Source organism: Neofelis nebulosa, chromosome X (assembly GCF_028018385.1).
Source record: "Neofelis nebulosa isolate mNeoNeb1 chromosome X, mNeoNeb1.pri, whole genome shotgun sequence".
Classification (NCBI taxonomy): domain Eukaryota; kingdom Metazoa; phylum Chordata; class Mammalia; order Carnivora; family Felidae; genus Neofelis; species Neofelis nebulosa.
This window is the reverse complement of record NC_080800.1, coordinates 108,182,637-108,203,355: the sequence shown is the minus strand read 5'-3', so window position 1 is coordinate 108,203,355 and position 20,719 is coordinate 108,182,637. Positions and strand designations below refer to the sequence as shown.

At 47.2% G+C, this 20,719-nt stretch overlaps 1 protein-coding gene across 4 annotated transcripts in view; it reads right to left on the bottom strand.

Annotated features, from left to right (window-relative positions):
- ARHGAP36 (Rho GTPase activating protein 36) overlaps positions 1–20,719 on the bottom strand; it is a 52,617-nt gene that overhangs the window by 7,063 nt on the left and 24,835 nt on the right. For 3 of the 4 annotated variants that reach the window (XM_058713236.1, XM_058713235.1, XM_058713234.1), the window contains exon 2: positions 867–1,025. In XM_058713236.1, coding sequence (XP_058569219.1) covers positions 867–975 — 109 coding nt within the window. In that variant the 5' untranslated portion in view covers positions 976–1,025. Of the gene's footprint in view, positions 1–866; positions 1,813–20,719 lie in introns of those variants that run through there. The other variant, XM_058713233.1, reaches the window with a different exon arrangement.

Genomic DNA, 20,719 nt, shown 5'->3' with positions numbered 1-20,719 from the left:
TGCGTCCCGGCGGCAAGTAGGGGTCGCCAAGTTCCTGTGGGCGCGCTCGCGCCCGGGCTGCCGTCGGCTCCCCGCACCGCAGCCCTGGCAGCGGCGACACGCGCCGTCCCGGCTCTCAGACCCCCGCAGCGGGGTCTACTCGTCCCTCGCGTGGCGTCCCCAGGTTACGGCCGCCGCGCGCGCCCGGCGCGCCCCCCGCCCCTCGCACTTTTCTCTGCCGCGGGGGCGCCCCTCGGCCCGTGCGCCCCTTCCCGCCTCCCCGGGGCCGCCCAGCCCCCTGCACGCTCGGGCCCCATCCAGGGCTTCGTCCCGCTCGCTCACCCGCAGCCGGCTGAGTGGGGGGGGGGGGGGGGGGGGGAGCGGGCAGCGATCGCAGCGCACCTCCTGCCGACGCTCCCGCGCCCGCACCGCCCTCCCGCTCTGTGCCCGGATTGGCGCGTGTCTCTCTCGCTGTCTCGCTATCTCCCCGGACTCGCCGTCTCTCGAGCACGCCGTCTCTGTGCGTCCTGGTCCCTTCTCAAAGGGTCCCTCTGCACCTCCTCCTCGCTCTGACTCCTCGCACCGCACCTGGTGCGTCAGTCTTTTCACCTGCCCTCTGTCCACCTGTCTGTCCCTGCCTTCCGCCTGTCTGCCCGCCCCCTCAAGCCCCCAGGCTTCGACCCAACTCAACTAATCTTGACCTCTTCCACAATTCAACCAAAACCCTTCAACTCCTGCTTCCTCGGTGGTCCAGGCTCCAGGGGACCCGAGCGGGGCCGACACCAGGCGGGAGCCCCTCCCACCCTCCTGGACCCCAGACTCGGCCCGTCCTGCCCGGGGGTCCGCTCGCTCGAAGGCGGGGACACCACGCTCCGGGGCCGGCTCACCTCGGTCAGGTTTGAATTCAGAGAGGAAATGTCTGGCCACGAGTTCGTGGTAAGCAGTCTCTTGCAGCTTCAGACGCTCCAGCTCCGACAGACTGTGTATTGATATCATTTTCGTCCTGCGGTCCGGATTGTTTCCTGGGGCTCCTCCCAGGACGTTCACTAAAAAAAGGAAGGCGGACAACAACAGCAAAGGGGGCATGATTCTGGGGCACAGTGTCCTTGCTGCCTTCAGAAAAGGAATGCAGCCACCCATTCTGGAATCGGATGATATCAAGGCTGCATCATCCAATTGTCACTGGACCTGGTGGAAGGAGCTATGGGGGGGAGGGTGGTAAAGGGGGAGGGAAAACTGGGAGGTGGCTTCACCCTCAAGCATAGCTGCCTCTGGTTGCTTATTTGAAGGAAAAAAAACCAACTTAAAAAAAAAATCATCCCTGAACCGATAGTCCAGAAAAGAGAAAACCTAATTAGGCAGAAGTAGAAGAAAAAGGAGGAGGAGGAGGAGGAGGAGAAGAAAAGAAAGAAAGACAGAAAGAAAAAGAAAGTAAAGAAAAAAGAAAGAAAAAAGAAGGAAAAAAGAGATTAAAAAGAAAACCAACCAACCTTATTCACAATTGTAAAATGTACATTGAGACAAGTATAAGGTAATATTTCCCCTCAATTAATTAGAAAATTGATAGAGTTCATTTAATGGTGATACTCTGTGCTGTCCAGGCTGGATGAAATGGGCATATTCATTTAGGTTAGGAGTACTGAAAATGTGTACAACTCTTCCAGAAGGCAAACGGGGCACATAAGTATGGAGCCAAAAATCATCCCCAGGCCCTTTGACCTAGTAATTCCCCTTCTAGGAATCTGTCCTAATGAAATCTACCTTCGGACAGGCAAAAACATATGTACATGAGCCATAACAGGAAAAAATTTAGGGGAAAAAAGCTAGCCCAGTAATGAGACTAGTTATACAAATTATGGAAGGACCACAGTCTGGAAAATTATGAAATCATTAAAGTGATATTTACAAAGAGCTTTTAAACAGCAAATACAAAATATAGGATTGTGTTAATTATGATTACAACCATGTGAAGGAAAATCTGCATAAAAATAAAAGACTGAAAGAAATGCACCCCAATATGAACAGCATCTTTATTAAGTGGTAAGATTTTGTTTGCCTTTGCTTTTTCTCTATTTACTAAAAATTGTGAGACTTGATTATATTATGTTTTTCATGAAAACACCATCCAGTTTGTATCAAAAGAAACAAACATCGTTTCCTGGCCATTTCTAGTGAGTCTCCTCCCAACACAGAACTGGTGATCAGAGTGAAGTTTGTCTTAGTGTTCTGGCAAACCTGTTTTCCATGTCCCTTCTCCATGGCGCCCAGTATCCCATACTGCTGCTCCCAGGCTGCATAGGATCCCCCAGTGGGGATCTCTCTGGACCCCACACAGCATTCTTCCCCGCACATCCTGGCCTCATTTGTTCTTTCATTCATTCATTTATTTAAAAAAATTCTGTATTAATTACTCACTTTGTGCCAGGCACTAAAGATTCAACTATGGGCAAATGAAACTACTCTTTTCATAAAAGATCTAACAGTGCAGTGAAGGAGATACACAGGTTGGTAACAATTTACAAAACCTTGTGAGAAGTCAATGGCCAAGATATAAACAAAGTACTGTGAGAGCAGAAAGGAGGAAACATCTAAGTCTGCCTGGAGATGGGGGTGGGGGGAGTCCAGAAAGAGAACATCTTGTGCAAAGGCAAAGAGATGGGAGAGAGGTTGTCATATTCTTAAAGCTGTAGAAAGGGGATGTTAGGAGATAAATCTGCATAAGCAGGCATGAACTGAGGAATGGCCCTGTAAGCCATATTATGGAACTGGACTTTCTCCTGAAGGCAGTAGGGAACTACTGCAGGGTTTTAAGTGGAGAGGGACAGAGTCAGAGCTGCAGTTGGAAAAATCACAGGGAGCAGTGAAAAGCCTGGTCTGAGTAGAGAGTCTGAAGTAGGTAGATCAGCCAAGAGGCAAAGAGATGCTGATACAAGCCAGTGTCACTGGGGCTGGGGCTGGGGTAGGATTCTATGGGTAGAATTGACAGAGCTTAGGGGAATTGTAATAAGAAGGATAGAATTTAGGACAGCTCCAAAGGTTATAGTTTGGGTGAGTGTGTGGATTCTGGCTCTTGATAGAGAAGATAATTTGGGACATAGGGAACTAAACCTTTTGACAATAAGGGAAGGGGTCACATGCCATTTCTTAGAGCTCCCCTTTGCCATGGAGTTTTACAGTAATATTCTATATATTATAGTTGAGTAGGCGGCTTAAATCCCAAAGATCAGGTAATGTGGCTTTGACAGAGGAAAAGCAGGTAGGCGTTTATCATTCAACAATCTATACAAATGAGCTCTGTCCAGAACAAGCACACAAACAAACCCACAAACCCACCAAAATCCCACCCTTGTTTTGTTTCCAAAATTCTCTTTTGCCCACTTTCCTTAATAGCCAAAGTCACGCTTATCAAAAATAAGTTCTTACCAGATAACTGAAGTGCAGTATGAGAAAAGGCGAGGAGTCTTTCTATGGCTTTTGAACTGAGCTAGGAGGAAAAATCCTTAGCATGGATTTTTTAAATCTCCTTCAACTCCAAAGCACCATTCCCTGGACCCAAACTGAATGCCTAAGCCCAACCACCAAACTTTGTCCACAAGATGATCATTTTAACCAAAGACATATGCACAGCACCCACCTCAGTCCCAGACTAAGTCCCTAGCAATCCCCCATTCACAATAGCTGGTCCAGACCCTATTAGCCAAGGGTCTCATCCTGACACATACAGCCTAGCTCTGCTTAAATTTTTTTGAGGTTACTCCCCCTCTCCCTTTCCCCAATTCAGGCATATTTGTACCTGCTTTGAACTTGTGGCTATTTCTTCTTGCCAAGGCTTACCAGATCTGGTCATCTGAAGAGTATAGCTGGTTCTTTTACCCAGAAACCAAGATGAAAATCTATCCCTCTCCCCCCCCCAAATAAGGTAAGAACAAATAAGAAAATCTCAAAACAACACCAGCCAAAAAAGAGAGAGACAGAGAGAAAAGCCTTTGAGAGATGAGTCAGCCTAGATGCTTACAATTATGAAGGAAATCAAAGGCCTTAGAATAAACCGTTTGTCATTGCCTCCTGCTCAAAGATACAGGGCTAAACTTAAGAGCAGTCATATGCTGCTATTCTGCCAGCAAAACTGACACTGTCTTGCTTGCTTTCAACCCTCTCAAGCCACCAGGACAGAAGTAGAGTTAGGAAGGCCAGTGTGCCCAGACAGGAAGCAGATGGGGGGGGGGGGCAAGTAAGCAGGTTTCAACACCAAAAGAGACACAGAAACAGGTTCTTGAGATTTGAATACTTGTCCTCAGGCTTGGTTTTCCAAGTTGAGTACAAAAGGAGGCTCCTCACAGGGAACAAGGTGCCAAGAGACCTCTCCTGCTCCAAAGTATCTTCCTCTTCCCCTTTCAGCATGCCTTAGGGCTGGCCTGAAGTGACCATGGCATCAAAAAATATACAAGACAGAAGAGGAAAGCAAGTCCTCTCAGTTTCAGCCTAGAATTCAAGACATTTGCAAAAACAAAGTCTTTAGACATATATCTGCAGGGGCCGCTGGAGTCAGAACTAAACAGAATGCAGTTCAAAGCCAAGCTTTACAATATCTTGGCTGTGTGACCTTAGGAAAATCAGTTGAATTCTCTGAGCTTCAGTGACTTCCTATATAAAATGGGAAAATGATGCAGTACCCATTTCAGCAGTTGTGTGAGAATAAATGAATAATGCATGCGTGATATTTAGCATTGGTTTTTAATAAAAACGTTGATCTTGAAGGTTCTTTGCAAAGGAGTTTACGAGAAAATATCAGGTTTCAAAAGTAATTACATAAAATTAGAATTTGTATCAATGCATACAAAGTCTTACTCTGTTCAAGCTCTACTAAATTTGAATTAAATTAAAACAGGTAAAGAGATCTTGGGAGACTGTTGGGAATAGGTCTTTCTTCTTCAGTCTCCAACAGCCTCAGGGTCAAGTTTAAAAAAAGTCATCTTACAAAATAGGAAAACTAACTGCATAGATCAATTTTTTAAATGCTATTATTCAGGTTAGCAAAATGCCTATATGTCTCAAAATTTCTTTTTCTTTCAAACCATCCAATTTTACACTGACACTGGCAAAAGAAAGCATAATTAATTGTATGTAGATAAGTAGAGGGGCTAGGATATTAGCAGATGCTGAAACAGAGAATTTGAACAAAGACCAGAGGGAGACCCAGAGCAAGTCTCCAGAAATACAAAAGGGGGAAACACATTTGGGTATCATCAGGCCTCTTCCTCACATCCTGCCGAAATGCATGGCACAGATGGAGAAACAAATTAACGTCAGAAAGGTCATGCTCTTCTACATTGTGAGGACAGGAATGCTTTCAGCTAGGCATAAATCCACAGCCCTCACAATCTGGAGGACTAATTTACTCCACTGTCCCCATCAAATAGTTAGGGATGGCATAGCACTCACTAGTAAACACCTATGAGAAAAAAAAGCAGGGGACTTCACGGATGCCATCATTTGAATTCCTATAACCTAGGCACTTTATGGCACCATCAGAATTTTGCTCCAAGATTTGATGGCGCTTCAGAGTTTGAGAAATTGATAGTGCATGAGCGTGAGTGCCCCACAGGCATTGTGTCTATGTTATGCAAATGTCTACAGGCAGTGACAATAGATAAAGACATCCCTGTTAATGTATCACAATGTGGGAAAGAGATACAGGTCTCCAGATAAAAATATTTGAGCACCAGTTTGGTCTGCTGGCACATTACCTCATTCATCTCTGAGTGTTAATGAGTTAGCCTTTAAGTTGTTATCCCATAACCTCCATTTTGGCAAAGGCTGCAGTCGTGATGAACAAAATGGCTCATTTTATCCTACGCTGTGATGGTGCCCCCAAGATAATTAAATTTGGGAGCAGTGCTCTTCTATACGCGGAGTCAGCTCATCATGCCATAGCCGAAGCTCATAAACTGGAGGTAGTACTGTTAAAGTATATTGAGGAAACTTCTGGCTTTTCTGACACACATTCTTGAATGTTTCAGGAATTGCTTAGTATATTAGAATGGATCACAGAGAGAAAGGACCCTAGCCATCACCTAGTCCAAAGCTTCCATTCTACAGTTTAGAAAACTGAAGCTCAGAGAGAGAGATGCAAGTTTGCCAAAGGCCACACAGCAATTTGACAGCAGAATCTAGACAAGAACCCAGTTCTTCTCAGTCCTGGGGCTCTTTCCACTGCTCCATCCACCTTTACTCTTAATAGCTGCAAAACAATGCACAGCTAATTAATGAAATCAAAAGAATGGACATATAATCAAAGTGTGAGTCAATAAGCCAGGGGAGGTCATATCTGAAGGCAGGCAACCACCACAAATTACAATCTCTGTAAAATAAGTATGGTAGTCACTGTATAGAATGTGGGATGCCCTTTTTAAATTTTATTGACTGAAGAAACAACTCAAGCCCAGGAAGGTGAGAGGCAATCTTTATGCTGTAAACATCCCAAAGGATAGTGTAAACAAGGTGATGTGACATCAAATACAACAAGATATAGATATTCCCACTATTATCTGCAGGATGTGTCAGAGTGCGTAATAGCGCGGGCATCACAAGCTGTGTTGCTGTTTTTCCCCCTCTTTTGGTTGCTGCTTTTATTATGTTGTGGCAGAAAAACTAAAAAAATAAGATGTTCCATCAATAGGAGGTAAATTTTTTTAAATGTCTAACTTGTCTTGTGCTTTTCATTTTCTTCAAAGCTTTCAAAATGTCCATTATCTCTAGGCCCTAGCACACAGTAGGTGTTCAATAGGTATTTGTTGGGTGAATCATAGGATTATAAATTTTGAGGGTTTTGAGAGAACATAAAGGTCTTGTAATTAAAACAGAAACAGCTCTTCGTGATTCATGGATAAATGAATCATGCCATTTTATTCTCATAACAACCCCTGGGAAGGAGGGAGGTGGGTATTATGTTTCGCCATTTTACAGATAACAACAAACTAGGACTCTGAGGAGGTTGTGACTTACCTGAGGTTACACGAAAACACCATGGAGGAATATGATCTGGGAACCAGCTGTCCCTACCTATCCTCAGGCCAGGCTTTCCTTTCCCACTAAACCATGGTATTTCTTGGTGTTCAGCTGCTGCCTGAGACTGGGACAGTCTGAACTGAGACTGAATTCTTTCCTAAGAAGGTGGCTGGATTTCTGAGGTCTCATTTATACACACTTTTTTTTGGGAAATGGTAATAAAGGTAGATTAGATAGATCAATTAATCAATTGATAGATACGACAGGTAAATATGATGATGATGATGATGATGATGATGATGATGATGAAAGAAAGAGACAGAGAGAGTGACAGTGACAGAGAGAGACAGAGAGAGAAGGCTCAGGAAAGGACTATTACAAAAGATAGAGAACAGGAGTGGGTAGAGGGAAAAGGCACCAAAAACCCTATGTGTTCCTCCCACCGCATCCCTCATCCTAGCCTACCCCCAAGCTGACAGCATGCCATCCTGAAAAGGTCCTGAGACATGGACTGGAACTTGGGTTCAAATCCCAGCCTTGCCACATGTAAGTTCACACACTCACCAACCAAGTGACCTGTAGCAAATTATCTCACTTTCCTGAGCCTCAGTTCCATCACCTTGCAAAACAAGAATCATGATACCTATTAGCTATAACTGTGGTAAAGATCAAATAAAAGACAGGGTGGAATGAAATAATTCTCCAAAGGGTACAGTGCTGCACCAAGGTGAGGTATTGTCCCCAAATATATATGAAAGTGAAATTTGAGAGGAAGACTGAGAAGTGCTCTGGAATGAGGCAGACAGCATCCCCACTGAAGAATGCCCTCACACCATCCTTTGAAAGCAAAGGTGGCTACTCACCCCCTGTCAGCAGGAAGCACACACTTTTCAGAGGGGATGAGTTAAGGTGTTTCTTCACTAGGTCTTTCGATGATCAGAGATGCAAGGCAACTGTGTGTGTGGAGGGAATGGGGGCTAGTCTAGGCTGCAAAATGTAGATAAAAGATAACTGGCCCACAAAAGGGATTTAGTCCCTACCTTTGGCTTCTGAAGCACAGTGTGCAAGCCATCCATGCTACAGATGGTGGAGGAAAGTGGGGAGCATCTGAAGTGGAAAGCCCCAGTTTCTGCCCTTGAGATCTTGCAGCCAAGTTGGAGGTCACCTTAATGTCAGGAATCTGAAGGACTATCAAGAAAGGCCCATGGGTCTAATGTCATTCTTTCCTGCACTAATTTAAATCCATTTCCTCTCCTTTTTTACTTTAAGGAACATTAAGAATTGACTATTTCCTCAGGTCCACTAGCACTAAGAAGACCCTTACTCAGCTGTGGGTTTTCAGTAAACTCTGATTCGTTTTTCCCCTCTTTTCAACATCCCTGCCACCCCAAGCCCCCCTCTTTGAGGCACACTCCCTTTCAGACACCCACATTCACTCTCACAGACATCCTCAAGCTCTTTTGCATATGCATTTTATACACACACACACACACACACACACACACACACACACACAGAATGTATTGGCTACAACAGAGAGAAGGAGGGAAACAAGACTCTGCCATCAAGCATTTGTACCTGCAGACCACAGCTGGGGCTTCTCCAGACTGGGCATCAGAGAACTAATGGGGACACTCCCCCAAACTATCTGGACAGATGCCTAGGAAGGAAACCTTTAGAATAAAGTTGTTCTCACAATCTGTTCTGACAGCTACCTCTTCCCCATCTCTGTTCCCCCACCCCCACCTGATTCTCTTCTCCTTTGATTGCATCTTCCCCCAACAAGCATCCAATTTTTGCCAGTTTTCTTCTTCTAAATCCTGTCTGAGTGGCTGTCATAGAGAATTGGGGCTGTGGGAGATGTTTCCCAGGTAGTTGTCATGCTATGAATGGTATTTTAAAACTACATTAAAATAACCATATTTAAAAAAAATATCAATGTCTGTCTGTCTAACTACCTATCTGTCCCCTCTTCAAAATTAGGTCACTGTCTTGGCTGTGATGCAGTGAAAAAAGAAAAAAAAAAAACCTATACCAGGAGTCAGGAAGCTTGCCTAGTTACTAAGCAGCTGAGTGGCCTTGGGAAAATCTGAGACCATCTCCAAGCCCAAACACAACTGGCTTAATTTATTATTATCCTGTTTATCTAAGAGCACCGTAGAAACACAGCTATCAATTTTTCAGAGTCCTTGATACTTCTACAGGACTTCGCCAACTCCAGGACAGGGGCCACACTGCCTCTGACCACAGTTGGGAAGAGAGAGCGCCCCTCGCCCCTCCGCAGGTCTAAGGGCACCATAGAGTGGAGGGTCTAAGCAGGTCTTCCCATCTCCCGCTCCTGGAGCCCCAGCTGGACCTTCTGCCCTTGACCCCTAGCTCGGTGACGGCAGAGGGGGTGGAGCGGGGGCGACGCGGACTTGCACCCTCGCCTTCTGGAGGCTGGTCCTGGGCCTCCGGCTGCCACCGGGCTGCAGAGCACGGCCCTCTGGCTGAGGTGCGCCACGCGCGTCTCACCCTTGTGTGGCTCGAGATAGCGCAGAAGCTGCAAAGTTAAACAAAGCCCCGCGGCGCGCAAAGACCGCTCCCGGTTACCTCTCCCCCGAGATTTCGAAACATTAAATCTTGCTCGCGTGCTGCAGGTTTGAGCACTGAACGCGAAAACCTGGAACTTGTGCAGCACTCACGGGCTTCCTCTCCCTCCCTCCCTCACGTCGGGTCCTCCGCTTGGAGAGCCCTCACCTCCCATTCTAACCCCTCAGTGGGCTGCACTCAGGCCCCTGGAGCCCTGCCCCAGCACTACCTCTTGGCGACTGTCCTGGTCCGGCCAGGGAATAAGTGGCTGCGAGACCCGCTGGTCAGTCGTGCGGCGCGGCCACGGCCCGTCCTGGGACAAGCTGCAGGCTCTGCGAGCGCTTAGCTCTGCCGCTCAAATTCCCCCACTCTCTGTAAAGCCTTCCCCGGTGGGGCAGGGGTGATTCATAGCAATTTTCCACGCGGCAGCCAGCTCAGTGCCTTACGCATACCTGTTTGCTAAATTCCCTGGGCTACTCCCACTGTTTCTTGCTGTACCCCACAATCTTCTCTCCCTTTGTTCAACGCTGATCTCTCCTTCAAGATTCAGCCCAAGGATCCTTTCCTCTGAGTGTTGCAAACTTCCCCTCCCCTGGCCTTGCCACATAACCTCACATTACAGGTGAAAGAAAGGCAGAGGTGGGGGGTTAGATGGCTAGGAAACTTACCAAAGGGCAGACAGAGATAATTAGTGGCAGAGCCAAGAAGAAGGCCCAGAACTCCTGGATCCCAGCTCAGCACACTTTTTGCTACCCCTCATTGCTTCCCTTCTGCCCTGTTTTGTATGGTACTGGAGGGCACGGAACATCTCTTGTTGGCCCTTTGCACACAGGGAGAGCACAGGGAACACCCTCCTCCTCTCCTTGCCTCACTCTTCTGGCTCCTTGTTTCCCATCGTGTCCAGGACCTCTGCCCTTGAAGATTCAGAGACAAAAAGATCATTTTGTTCAAAGACCAGTGCAAGGGCAAACAGAAGCTGACTTCACAAAGTCCTCTACCCACCTGGATGAAAATGGTCTCAGTAACCTCCCCCCCCCACAACACACACACACACACACACACACACACACACACACACACACACAACTATAGTCTTCAACCTTTCTTTTTCTATCTTCTTGGCACCTGGTGAAATCACAAGGCATTCACACTTGTCCAAACCATCTTACCTTCTAATACCTCTTCCAAAAACTGCTTCCCTTCTCATCTGCAGCCCAGCAATGGTATATACAAATCACTATTCAGCCAAGCAAAAATATATTATTCACAAGTACTAAATATTCTCATCTGATGCAACAAAGGTAATGCGGGGTTATAAACACAAGCTCTGAAGTGGGGAAAATTTCAAATATGCAATTACACCCCCACCCAATTGGATTTTCTCCTCTTCTGGACAAAGTAAATAGACAAAGGGAGGGTGTTGTTGTTGACTTGCAGAGGGACAGGAAGGGAAAAGAAAGAGGAGAGTCAAAAATGCCAGAGTCTATGGGTGAACCTGGCAAGAAGGAGCGGGGAGCAGAGCCTAGGCAAAGGAGACAAGGAAGGAAAGGGAGGGGACAGGAAAGAGGGCAACTGTTGACTCCAGGCAAACACAGATACTGGGGCAGCCCAGGGAGACAAGGACTTATTCCCCAAAGGCTCTGGGATGTGGCTTTTAGGGACCTGCATTGGAAATGAGGTCCAGGAGCCCAGTGGCCAAGTCTCTCTTATTCCCTAGCAAAGGGAGAGAGCTTCTGGCCCTAGAGCTGCAGCACTGGTGGCGCTCTTTTCACTTGAAGTACCACCTTGCCACCATCACAACCAGGAAGATGCCCTCTTCTCCTCCTCCTCCTCCTCCCACCCCTCCCCCTACAGCAATTCAATAAATCTTACCCAACACAGGAATGTAATTTGAATGCTCAGGGCAGTTTTCCTTTCCATTGAAGAAGAGGATCTCTCCCTCTCCTCCTGCTGAAAATGGGCTGGGTACTGCCCCTTTATACATTCTAGAGCACCAGATCAGGAGAGGGGGAGAAAGGGAGGGAGCAGCAGTTTGAGGCTGGTCCAAATTGTCCTTGGCATTCTCTCTCTCTCTCTCTCTCTCTCTCTCTCTCTCTCTCTCCCTCTCTCTCTCTTCCCTGTTGGATTTTTCTGCAGCCCCTCCTTCTGGCCCTGCAGCTCTGCTCCCCTTCCTCACTGCAGCATCCTGCAGCCATTCCCCACACGTTTGTGACATGGCACTGATATTGGGGGGCATCTTTCTGGTGATGCTTGCTTTCTAATGTGGGATCTTAGATTGATATACCAGGGAAAGATTTTAGTTGCTGGTGGATGGGTGTCACAGAAGATGAAAAGAGAAACCCATTCAGAGAGCCAACTACCTTGCCAGGAAAGCAGCACAGGTCAGTGTTGGGGGCAGTTGGAAGACATGATTTGAACCTGAGTACACAGGGAGCCAAATTAGGCAGAAAAGCGGCGGGTTGTTGGTTTGGGTTATAGTGACTGCCTTGGTGGCATAAATACATAAGTACTTCATGACACATTAGTGAGAAGGTAGGTCCCTAAATATCACTTAGCCTCAGTTTTCTCAACTGCAAAATAGGGCAGTAAATGCTCACCCTATAGCACTGTGGGCAAGAGTGTGTGAAATAACATCAGTAAAGTACTTAGTACATGGCCTGGCACAGAGCCCCTTGCCCCCTTAACTTCCGTCTGGTGTTGGGCACAGGAAGGAAAAGAGTTTCCCAAGATCACATAGCAAGTAGCAGAGTCAGGATTGGAACCCAGGTAACCCAAACACCCTCCTCAAGAAAGGTGCTTTCCACTCTACTTCCTCCTCTAAGAAGGCTGCCAGGGCTATCCGTGGGGACTTGGCTGGAGTGGAAGTGAGGAGGTGGGTTAGGAGCTGACTGTATGCATTTGTATATAGAGACTCTATCACTTAGCCCCAGCCCCAAGGGCTCAGGCTTCGGCTTCATCCCCCTGCTCACCATCACTCAGGTAATCTGCCCCTGCCACTTGGACTGATTCATTGCCACTTTAGCGCCACCTCTTCTGCTCAACTCTGAGACAGTAACTCACCCTCTTATTGACAGGGCCTCTGTCCTCTAGGAAAGAGGCTTTCTTCTTAATTGACTGCAGAAGCCTCAGCCGCAGTGGAACAACACCCTTCCAGGCAGGCTTACAGAGGGAGGGCTTTCAGGAGGAAAGGAATAACCCCTACCCTAAAGCTACTACCTCATCCCCACAGTGCCTGGGGTGCCACTACTGGAGTCCTCGCTCCAGATTCTGTAGAACTCCGAAGGTATACACTCAAGTCACAGTGTTTCCAGAAGAGTTTACCCAGGACATCTCTTTGCCACATGTACACAGCCACAGTGCTGTGTCTGGCACTGTGCTAGGCACTGATGAGACATAAGGTAGGAGGAGTGGAACCCAATGAGTGTTCGCCACGAATGTAAAAAAACAAACAAACAAACAAACAAACAACCGTAATGTGGCAACTTGGAAAGGGGGAGAAAAGAATGCAGGGAGAAGTAAATTAGGAAGTACCTGTGAGGAATGGAGGTGATGGAGAGAAGGGCTTCACTGCAGCCCCAAGGACAGGGGCTGTGACCTGGACTGTCTTGTGACTATCAAGTGGCATCACTAAAATCACTGCTGCAAACGTTTCCCTTAAACACAGAACAGTGCTTAAATAATTGATTGCTAACTGAACCCCTGTTCCTCCTCTGCCTTTTTAACCGGGCTTGGGGGCATCATCTAGTGGCCATATATCCCTCCCTCTGATTCCCTGCTTCCCACTTTCAAATCTTTATCTTTCATTAGAGTCGGGGAGAAGGGGAGGCACTGGAAAGGAATGGAGGTCTTCCAGATCTTCACTGGAATAAGCACTTTACATGTGTTTCCTTTCAACTTCACAACCACCCCACAGACCGAAGTCAGTGACTTGCCAAGCTAGTCAGCTACGAAGTGGCAGAGCTGGGATTCGAACTGAAACGAGGGAAGCCTTCTGCTGGCATGGCACTTTACACAATGCGCCGCAGGGGGCAGGTATCCTCTTCCTCCACCAATCCTCCACTCGCTGTCCATCTGAACAGAAAGGAGGAAAGCAGGCTACAGAAGCCAGATGGTCATCTGGCCGCGGAGCCTTCGGGAGTGACCCCTGTAGCCTGCTACAGTAGGAGGGGACCTCAGAGTTTCCCGCGGGGGCGGGGAGGGGGGGTGCTACGGGGCCAGGAGTGCAAAGCGCCTTTGGCGACTCTACCGCCCCCTGCGGCCGGTGGCTTCCTGGCCTTGCCTTGGCTGCTGTTCTCAGGAGGGCTTGTGTGCTAAGAAAAAGCAAAACAAAGCAAAAAACTCACCGATCGCCCAACAGCTGTCACGGGCTGGTGCGGGGCTGCAGATAGCTCTACCAGATTTGGTGACAAAAACGGGAAGAAGGAACATTTATGACGCCCTACTATGTGTCCAGCGTGGGGTCAGTGATTTTTATGCAGAAAATCAGTTGCTTTGCAAAATAATGAGTTCTCCATTGAGAGAAGTCTTCAAGCTAGGTTAGGGCAGGTTTCGCAAAAAGCTTCTCTGCAGATCTAAACTCCTTATTTCTTGAAACCAATAAAGCCCTCCACTCTTAACAGTTGTCCACTCTCTCAGCGAGGGGAGGAAAAAGCACCCGCTGGAGGGGCAGAGGTCAAGCGGAGTAGGGGTCCGGGGGAGGGTGCCGGAGGAGGAGCCTCCCGGGGGGTCGACTGTACTCCGAAGCAAGGTCCCCGCCGAGCCCTCGCGCTCGCCACCCGCGGGCGGATTTCCCCCGACCTTCCAGTTTTCTGGGGGTTGCGACTGGACCCGGCCCGGACCCAACTCAACTCTCTTTGCTTGGGAATGGGGAACGGGCGCGTTAAGGGGGCAACAACTCAGGTCAAAGGGAAAAGAGAGTCTGTACCTGCCCCGCCTCTCTGGCCCATCCCCCCTCCTTCCTTCCCCTCCTCCCCTCCTCGCCCCCTTCTCTTCCGCCCGGAGGGAAGGAGGGGGCGGGCTGTGTGTGTATGTATGTATGCATGTACGCGTGTGTGCGCGCGCGCGGGTGCGGTACGTCTGTGTGTGCGTTCAGTGTGTGGCTGGGTGTGGGGTGTGTGTGCGCGGCGCATGTTTTAGCCCGAGTGCTTGGTGTGGAGTGTATTTGGTTTGCTCTCGGACATAGAGCGTGTGTTTGTGCAGTGTTTGTGTGTGCACGCTTGTAGGTTGCACGTTCCTGCCTGATTATAATGTGCCTATGTGGGTGCGATCTGGATGTAGGTGTGTTCGATGTATGGTTTCTGCCGGGGTTTGTGGTCGTGCTGTGGTGAGTGTGTATGTGTGTGCAGTGTGCATATGTGTGTATGTGCCTGTTGAAGCTCATATGTATATGTGTGTTTGGTGTGTATTTACCCTTAGATGTGCCGTGCCAATGTGAGTTTACGGGTGGTGTTTGTTGTGGTGTATAGTGTGTGAGTGAGTTCATGAGCGAGGTCTTTATGTGAGCCTTTAAGGTATGTATGTTCAAAGGTTCTTGTGCGTGAAGGTAAGGGGTGTGTATGTCATTGGGTGTGATGTGTTCATGTGTGTGGTGGGGCCGCAAGTGGCTAGTGTATGTGCTCAGCTGAAGGGCTGAATACCGTGTGTATTTGCAGTGGGGTCGCCGCCTGAGTGTACGGGTATGGTGTGTGAGAGAACAGGGTTGTCTAAAGAATCCAAGTGACTGTGTGCTTGGTGTTTTTGTTTTTAATTGGGGGTGTGGGGCGTGGCGCCAGGATTGGGACGAGGAAAGCGCTAGGGGCCCGAACCGAGCAGAGTCGCCCGCTGGCCTGATCTGCCCCGTCTGGGTCCGCCTGCCCCGTGCTGGTGCGCTCAAGGCCCGCTGGGGCAGGGTGTGAGCTTACCTGGCTGCTTAGAGGAAAGAAGAGGAGAGCGCTGCACGTGATTGGCCAGGTAGGGCGCCTAGGGCGCGGTGCAGGGGCTGGTGGGAATAAACTGGAGAGATTCTTGGTCACTCACCCAACACCCCTCCCCCGAGGAGATCCCAGCCCTTGCCTAGCTGAGCCCAACTATTTGCTCTGGGCCTGGCTGTTTCACACCTCCTTGCCTTTGTGTGGGCAGATCCAGTTGCCTGGAATCCCTTTCACCCTGGGCCTCTGACAAATTCCTACTTACTTTTTTTAAGACCTAACTTAAGAGTCAAAAAACTTTCTCTGCTTTCTGTACCCCTCCCTCCCAAGTGAGGGCTCCCTCCCTTGAGCCACCATAGTTTACAATCTTTATACTTCTCATGATATGATCATACATAACTGCAATTATTGGCCTCTCCTTTTAAACTCTGAGCTCCTGAAGAGAATGCCTGGTATAGAGTAAGAATAATGGTAGTGATCATAATAATAATGTTACCACTCATTAAGCACTTAACTGTGCACCAGGCTTTGGACGATGTGCTCTTACATGCATCACCTCCTTGGGTCCTCACAATGACCCTGTGAGGTAGGTGGAGCTATGATTGTGGCTATTTTACACCTCACACATCAAGCTCAGAGTAGTTAAGTAACTTCCCCAGGGTCACACAGCCAGAGGGAGGCAGAGCCCGTATTTAAACACAGGTTTGCTGTGCTCCCTAAAACTTTCTTCTATACCAGGCAGCCTTACCAAGGGTCCCCGATCCTTGCTCGGCATTGAAGTCCTTATCAAACGGTATCATTTCCCAACAAATCTTTCTTTTGAGTTTCCTGACATCACCAAGAGTGCTCAGCATAATGACTTTCTTTGTCTCTCCAACGGCTGATACCTTCTCCACCTAATTACCTGCTTTGTTGACACCTCAAAATCTTTAATTACTCTAGTCTTGTCAGCACCTCACCAGCTCCAGTTCTGGGAGCTCTCCTTAGCCTGGTGCTGAAAGAAAGATCAGAGAATGAGCGTTTTTTAGCCATGGGGTCCTGGGAATTGGGTATGGAGGAGGAGGACGGAGGCGAGGGGTCAGGATGGAGTGAGGGAATGATTTCACAGGTTCCCCAGACCCATTTTTAAAGCATTACCACCAGAAGTTGGTATGCGGTAAATTTCAAGCAGGACAGTCATCTCCATATCAAGCTGCGCATAGAAAAACAAGCAGACCCCTCCCCCCCAAAAAGATTCCTGAATGGCCCCATTTTGTATTTCTGAATTGGGGGGGGGGAGCACTGTGCTTGCCTAATGGGGCTCATGCTGCTCTAATGCCTTCCAAGCAGCCTCATATGAGAAATCCAAATTAAAACAATACATTGCATTTGGGGGAAACACATTTATGGGGGGGGGGTGTCAGGCCAGTCACAGCTTCCAGCTCAGCCCCCAGGGAACCAGCCTAGACTGCTGCAAAGAGGTCAGGGGGTGGTTAGAGAGGGACAATTCAGCTGTGGTGAGTCACTTCACCACTATTCAGGGGGGAAAGCGAGAAGCACGATTTAAATTGCTACTGTTATTATTGTGCCCTTTCAACTGGCACAAATGAGCCTGGTGTGCGGCTGAAAAGCAGCTGGAACATCCATAAAGCTTCCCCCCAGCTGGGCCTGGGTCAGCACCTCATCCTGGGTGGGCAGGAAAAGCATTGCTTAAACTAATATGTAGCCAGAAAGTCTCCTTTTGAAAAAAAAAAAAAGGGGGGGTGTAATGGAGAGGCCAGTCTAAGTCACGCAGGGCACAGACTGGCTGAGGCCCTTTGGTAAGTCCATACAAGCAGTTGATGCAAACTTTGGTGTCTCCCAGCATCTGGTTCCAGGCATTTGGCTTTCCTGCTGCTGTGGGTCTCTCTGACACCTCTGAATATACCAGTCACTTTCACTTCCTGAGAGTCACTCCTGTGAGGCTCTCCGCTTCTAAGGTTCTCTTCCTGCCTCCCATCCCAACACACACACACACACACACACACACACACACACACACACTACTTGGAGCTTAAAATCCCCCACTATATGTCTCTCTCTCTTTGGAGTTCATAACATGAGGATTATATGGGGAATTGTAAAGATGGAAAATGCATTAATAATCCCCATTACTCTCAAATGTGAACAGAAATTTGCTTGTTTTCATCCTAACAACAAGAATATGTAGTGGCAAGGCACAAATGTGAATTTTATTGTGGAGAAGGATCTTGGTTTCCCCATGAGAGTAAAGCCCTTTAAAGATGAGAATCTTTGTTTTTTTTCCTATGGTGGCAGAGGAGCTTTGCAGTAAGACAGCTTTGAGGTTGTAGGCCAGCTCCATCACTTACTAGCTGTGTGATCTTGGGAATGTTACTTCATCTCTCTGATTCTCAGTTTTTTCATCTGTAAATTGGAGATGTTAACACCTGCCTTAGAAATGCTCAGGTTTGTAAGAGGTAAAATATGGAAAGTGCCAGCCAAATGCCTAACATGTACAAGAAAAGGTTAATTCCCTCCCTCTCTGTATTCCCCCCACCCTTATCACATACCTCAGAATGTCTCAACCACTTTGTTCAGAGACTGAAGCTGACTGACTGACTTGCCAATTTTCCTCATTACTGGTTTGTCTGACACTCTTGAAATAGCCCCTCTTCTTTTCGGACAATGTTTTGATCAGCCTAATGCAGCCCAGGAAGAACTGGACCCTTAGTCCAATTCTCACTCTGCGGTTTCTCTTGTCAGTGTTAATGAGACCAACGTTTCAGTTATAATACTCCATGCAGGAAAGTTTCAAACTACCTGCCCACTGTCTGGACTGCTCCCCCAACCCAGTTATGGCCTGAATCCCCAACCCTCACTGCAGACCCAGTCCCAACCCTGTCTCCCCAATATGTGCCATTATACTCAAGAGAATGACAGCATGACTATTTCCTGACTAAACTGCCCCCACGACTTCTGTTTTGTTTTGTTTATTCACCTCTACCTTAGACATTAAAAAGGTTTCAAAGGTCACCCTTTTTCTGGCAGCCACCAAGGTTGGGAGGTAGATCGGGCGATGAGGAGAGAGATGATGGGTATTTTTCTGAGATATATTTTGCAGCACCTAAAATACAGCTCCAATTCATTGTTTATCTGTTCGCAGTTAAAGGAAACTAAAATCTACCCTTTGCCGAAAATGGTAAGGTGAGAGAAGACCCCAATATGTGCCCTTTCCTCCCTGATGCTGTTGTCTCCCTCTAGAGACAAAATCAAGTCATTACAAGCTAAAGCTGCATGTAAGCAGGGAGTGGTAGGGGAAGAAGGTGAAAAAGTTGAAGGTAGGGGGTGGATATAATCCCAGGGAGGGATAAAGAGGCAACAGAGAAGAGAAGCGTTGAGATTCAAGGCCTAGAAACTCTGAGAGGCTGGGCTCCAGGTGTTCCCTGTCTCTGAAAGATGCCTTCAGCTACTCCCTTGCCCTCACCCCTCTTATTCATCCTGCATGATGCCCTCACTAACCCTAGACTCCAGCATGCAAGACAATCTATTCGTGAGTCCCTCTGAGGATTTAGGAATTTAGAAAAATATCTCCAGCTCCTACCCATCTCTGCTTCTGAGGAGGCCCTGTAGCCTCCTCAGCTTTGAGGAGGGAAGTGACAGGAGTAACAACGAAGGGTCAGCCTTACCACATCTCTCTTGAAGCAGGGGTTTAGGATTGGCCCTGGCCAATTTAATAAGCTTCCCTGAGTTCAGGGACCTACCGGTTGCCGGGTATTGGGTGCCCATCCCAAGGAGGCCGTGTGGTGGTTTCTCAAGAGGTGTATTTGAGACTTGACAGTAGCTGCCAAGGCTCATCAAACATGCCATCTACCTACTTCTGCTGATACATGTGAGAACAAATGATACTGCCAGAAGGAGACAGAAATCATTTCCTAGTGACTCAGAGTCCCAGCAATGAGAACACAGGTGGTATTTGCATTGCATCTTCCAGTTGAAATGTGCACTTCTTCATAGAAAGGAATCTATAAGCAATCAAATAGATCAAAGACCAGAATTTGGACTCTGGGCAAGGGAACAGCATCAACATCATACTGACCACCTAGTAAGTGTCTGCTATGTATCAGCATAGTGCTAGGGGCTTTGCAAATGTTATCTCTTTTAATGTCACTTGAGCTTTGAAATCATACCGAAGGGGGCTGTAATCCTTGCTCAGCTACTGTGTGGCAGTGAACAAGTTATTTAACTTCTCTGAGCTTTTGTCTTTAAAATAAAAATAATAATACTTATCTCAGAGAGTTGTAAAGAATGTCAAATGAGATCACTTATGTAAAGTGACTGGTACGTAGTAAATATTTGGAGAAGGAACAAAACATACCTTTTGATACCTGAGCCATAGAGAGTATTTAATGTAATTGATATTACCGTATTAATATTATTATTTATAATCTGGAAATGTAGGTATTATTATATCATCTAAAGAGAGGTTAAATAACTTGCTCACAGCAACACTACAAAAGCAGGCCTGAGATTCAAACCAGTTCTGCCTCTTCCCACTCAATTTTAGAGGACATTTCATGATCACTGAGAAGACCACATTTGGCTGACCTGCTCTAGTCATTACATTTAAAGTAAAATTTGAAGGAAAAAATCCCTTGAATTAAACAGTGTATAGTAGGTTTCTAGATCACTGTATGGGCCATTTGCATATCATAGGCCTTGTATGACCTTTTTAAAAACATTTTTTAAATTATAAGGGTAATGTGAAAACAAACTTGATGAAGATTTTAAGAAACAGGAAAAAAACAACTATTATCCCACCGGCTTAATAGGATCACTTACTTTACCTTATTGCTGAATTTTCTTCCAGACTCTCAAAAATGCATACTTGACCCAATTATAATCATACCTCTTCCCACGTTGCTACATATTCTTCATGAACACCATGTTTATGACTATAGACTAATCTAACAAGTGGCGTGTCATATAGTTTATTTAACCATTCCACTACCACTGGTAGTGGTAGAGACATTTAGGTTGTCTCAGTAGGTAAGTGTGAAGAACAGAATGATGTTGCTTTCACCTCAGGGACCTAGTGTCCTGCTCTATCAATGCCCAATGCACTTTTCATCATTTGATATTTAAGCTTGATGAATGTCAGCTCTACTGTTGGAGCCTGAGGTATGTTTTGCAAGAGTAGTATTTTCTGCCAGTTTTCATCACACAGATTCTGTATTTTATCCTCATGGTGTGTAAAGTGTGGGCTAACCCAGGAACCT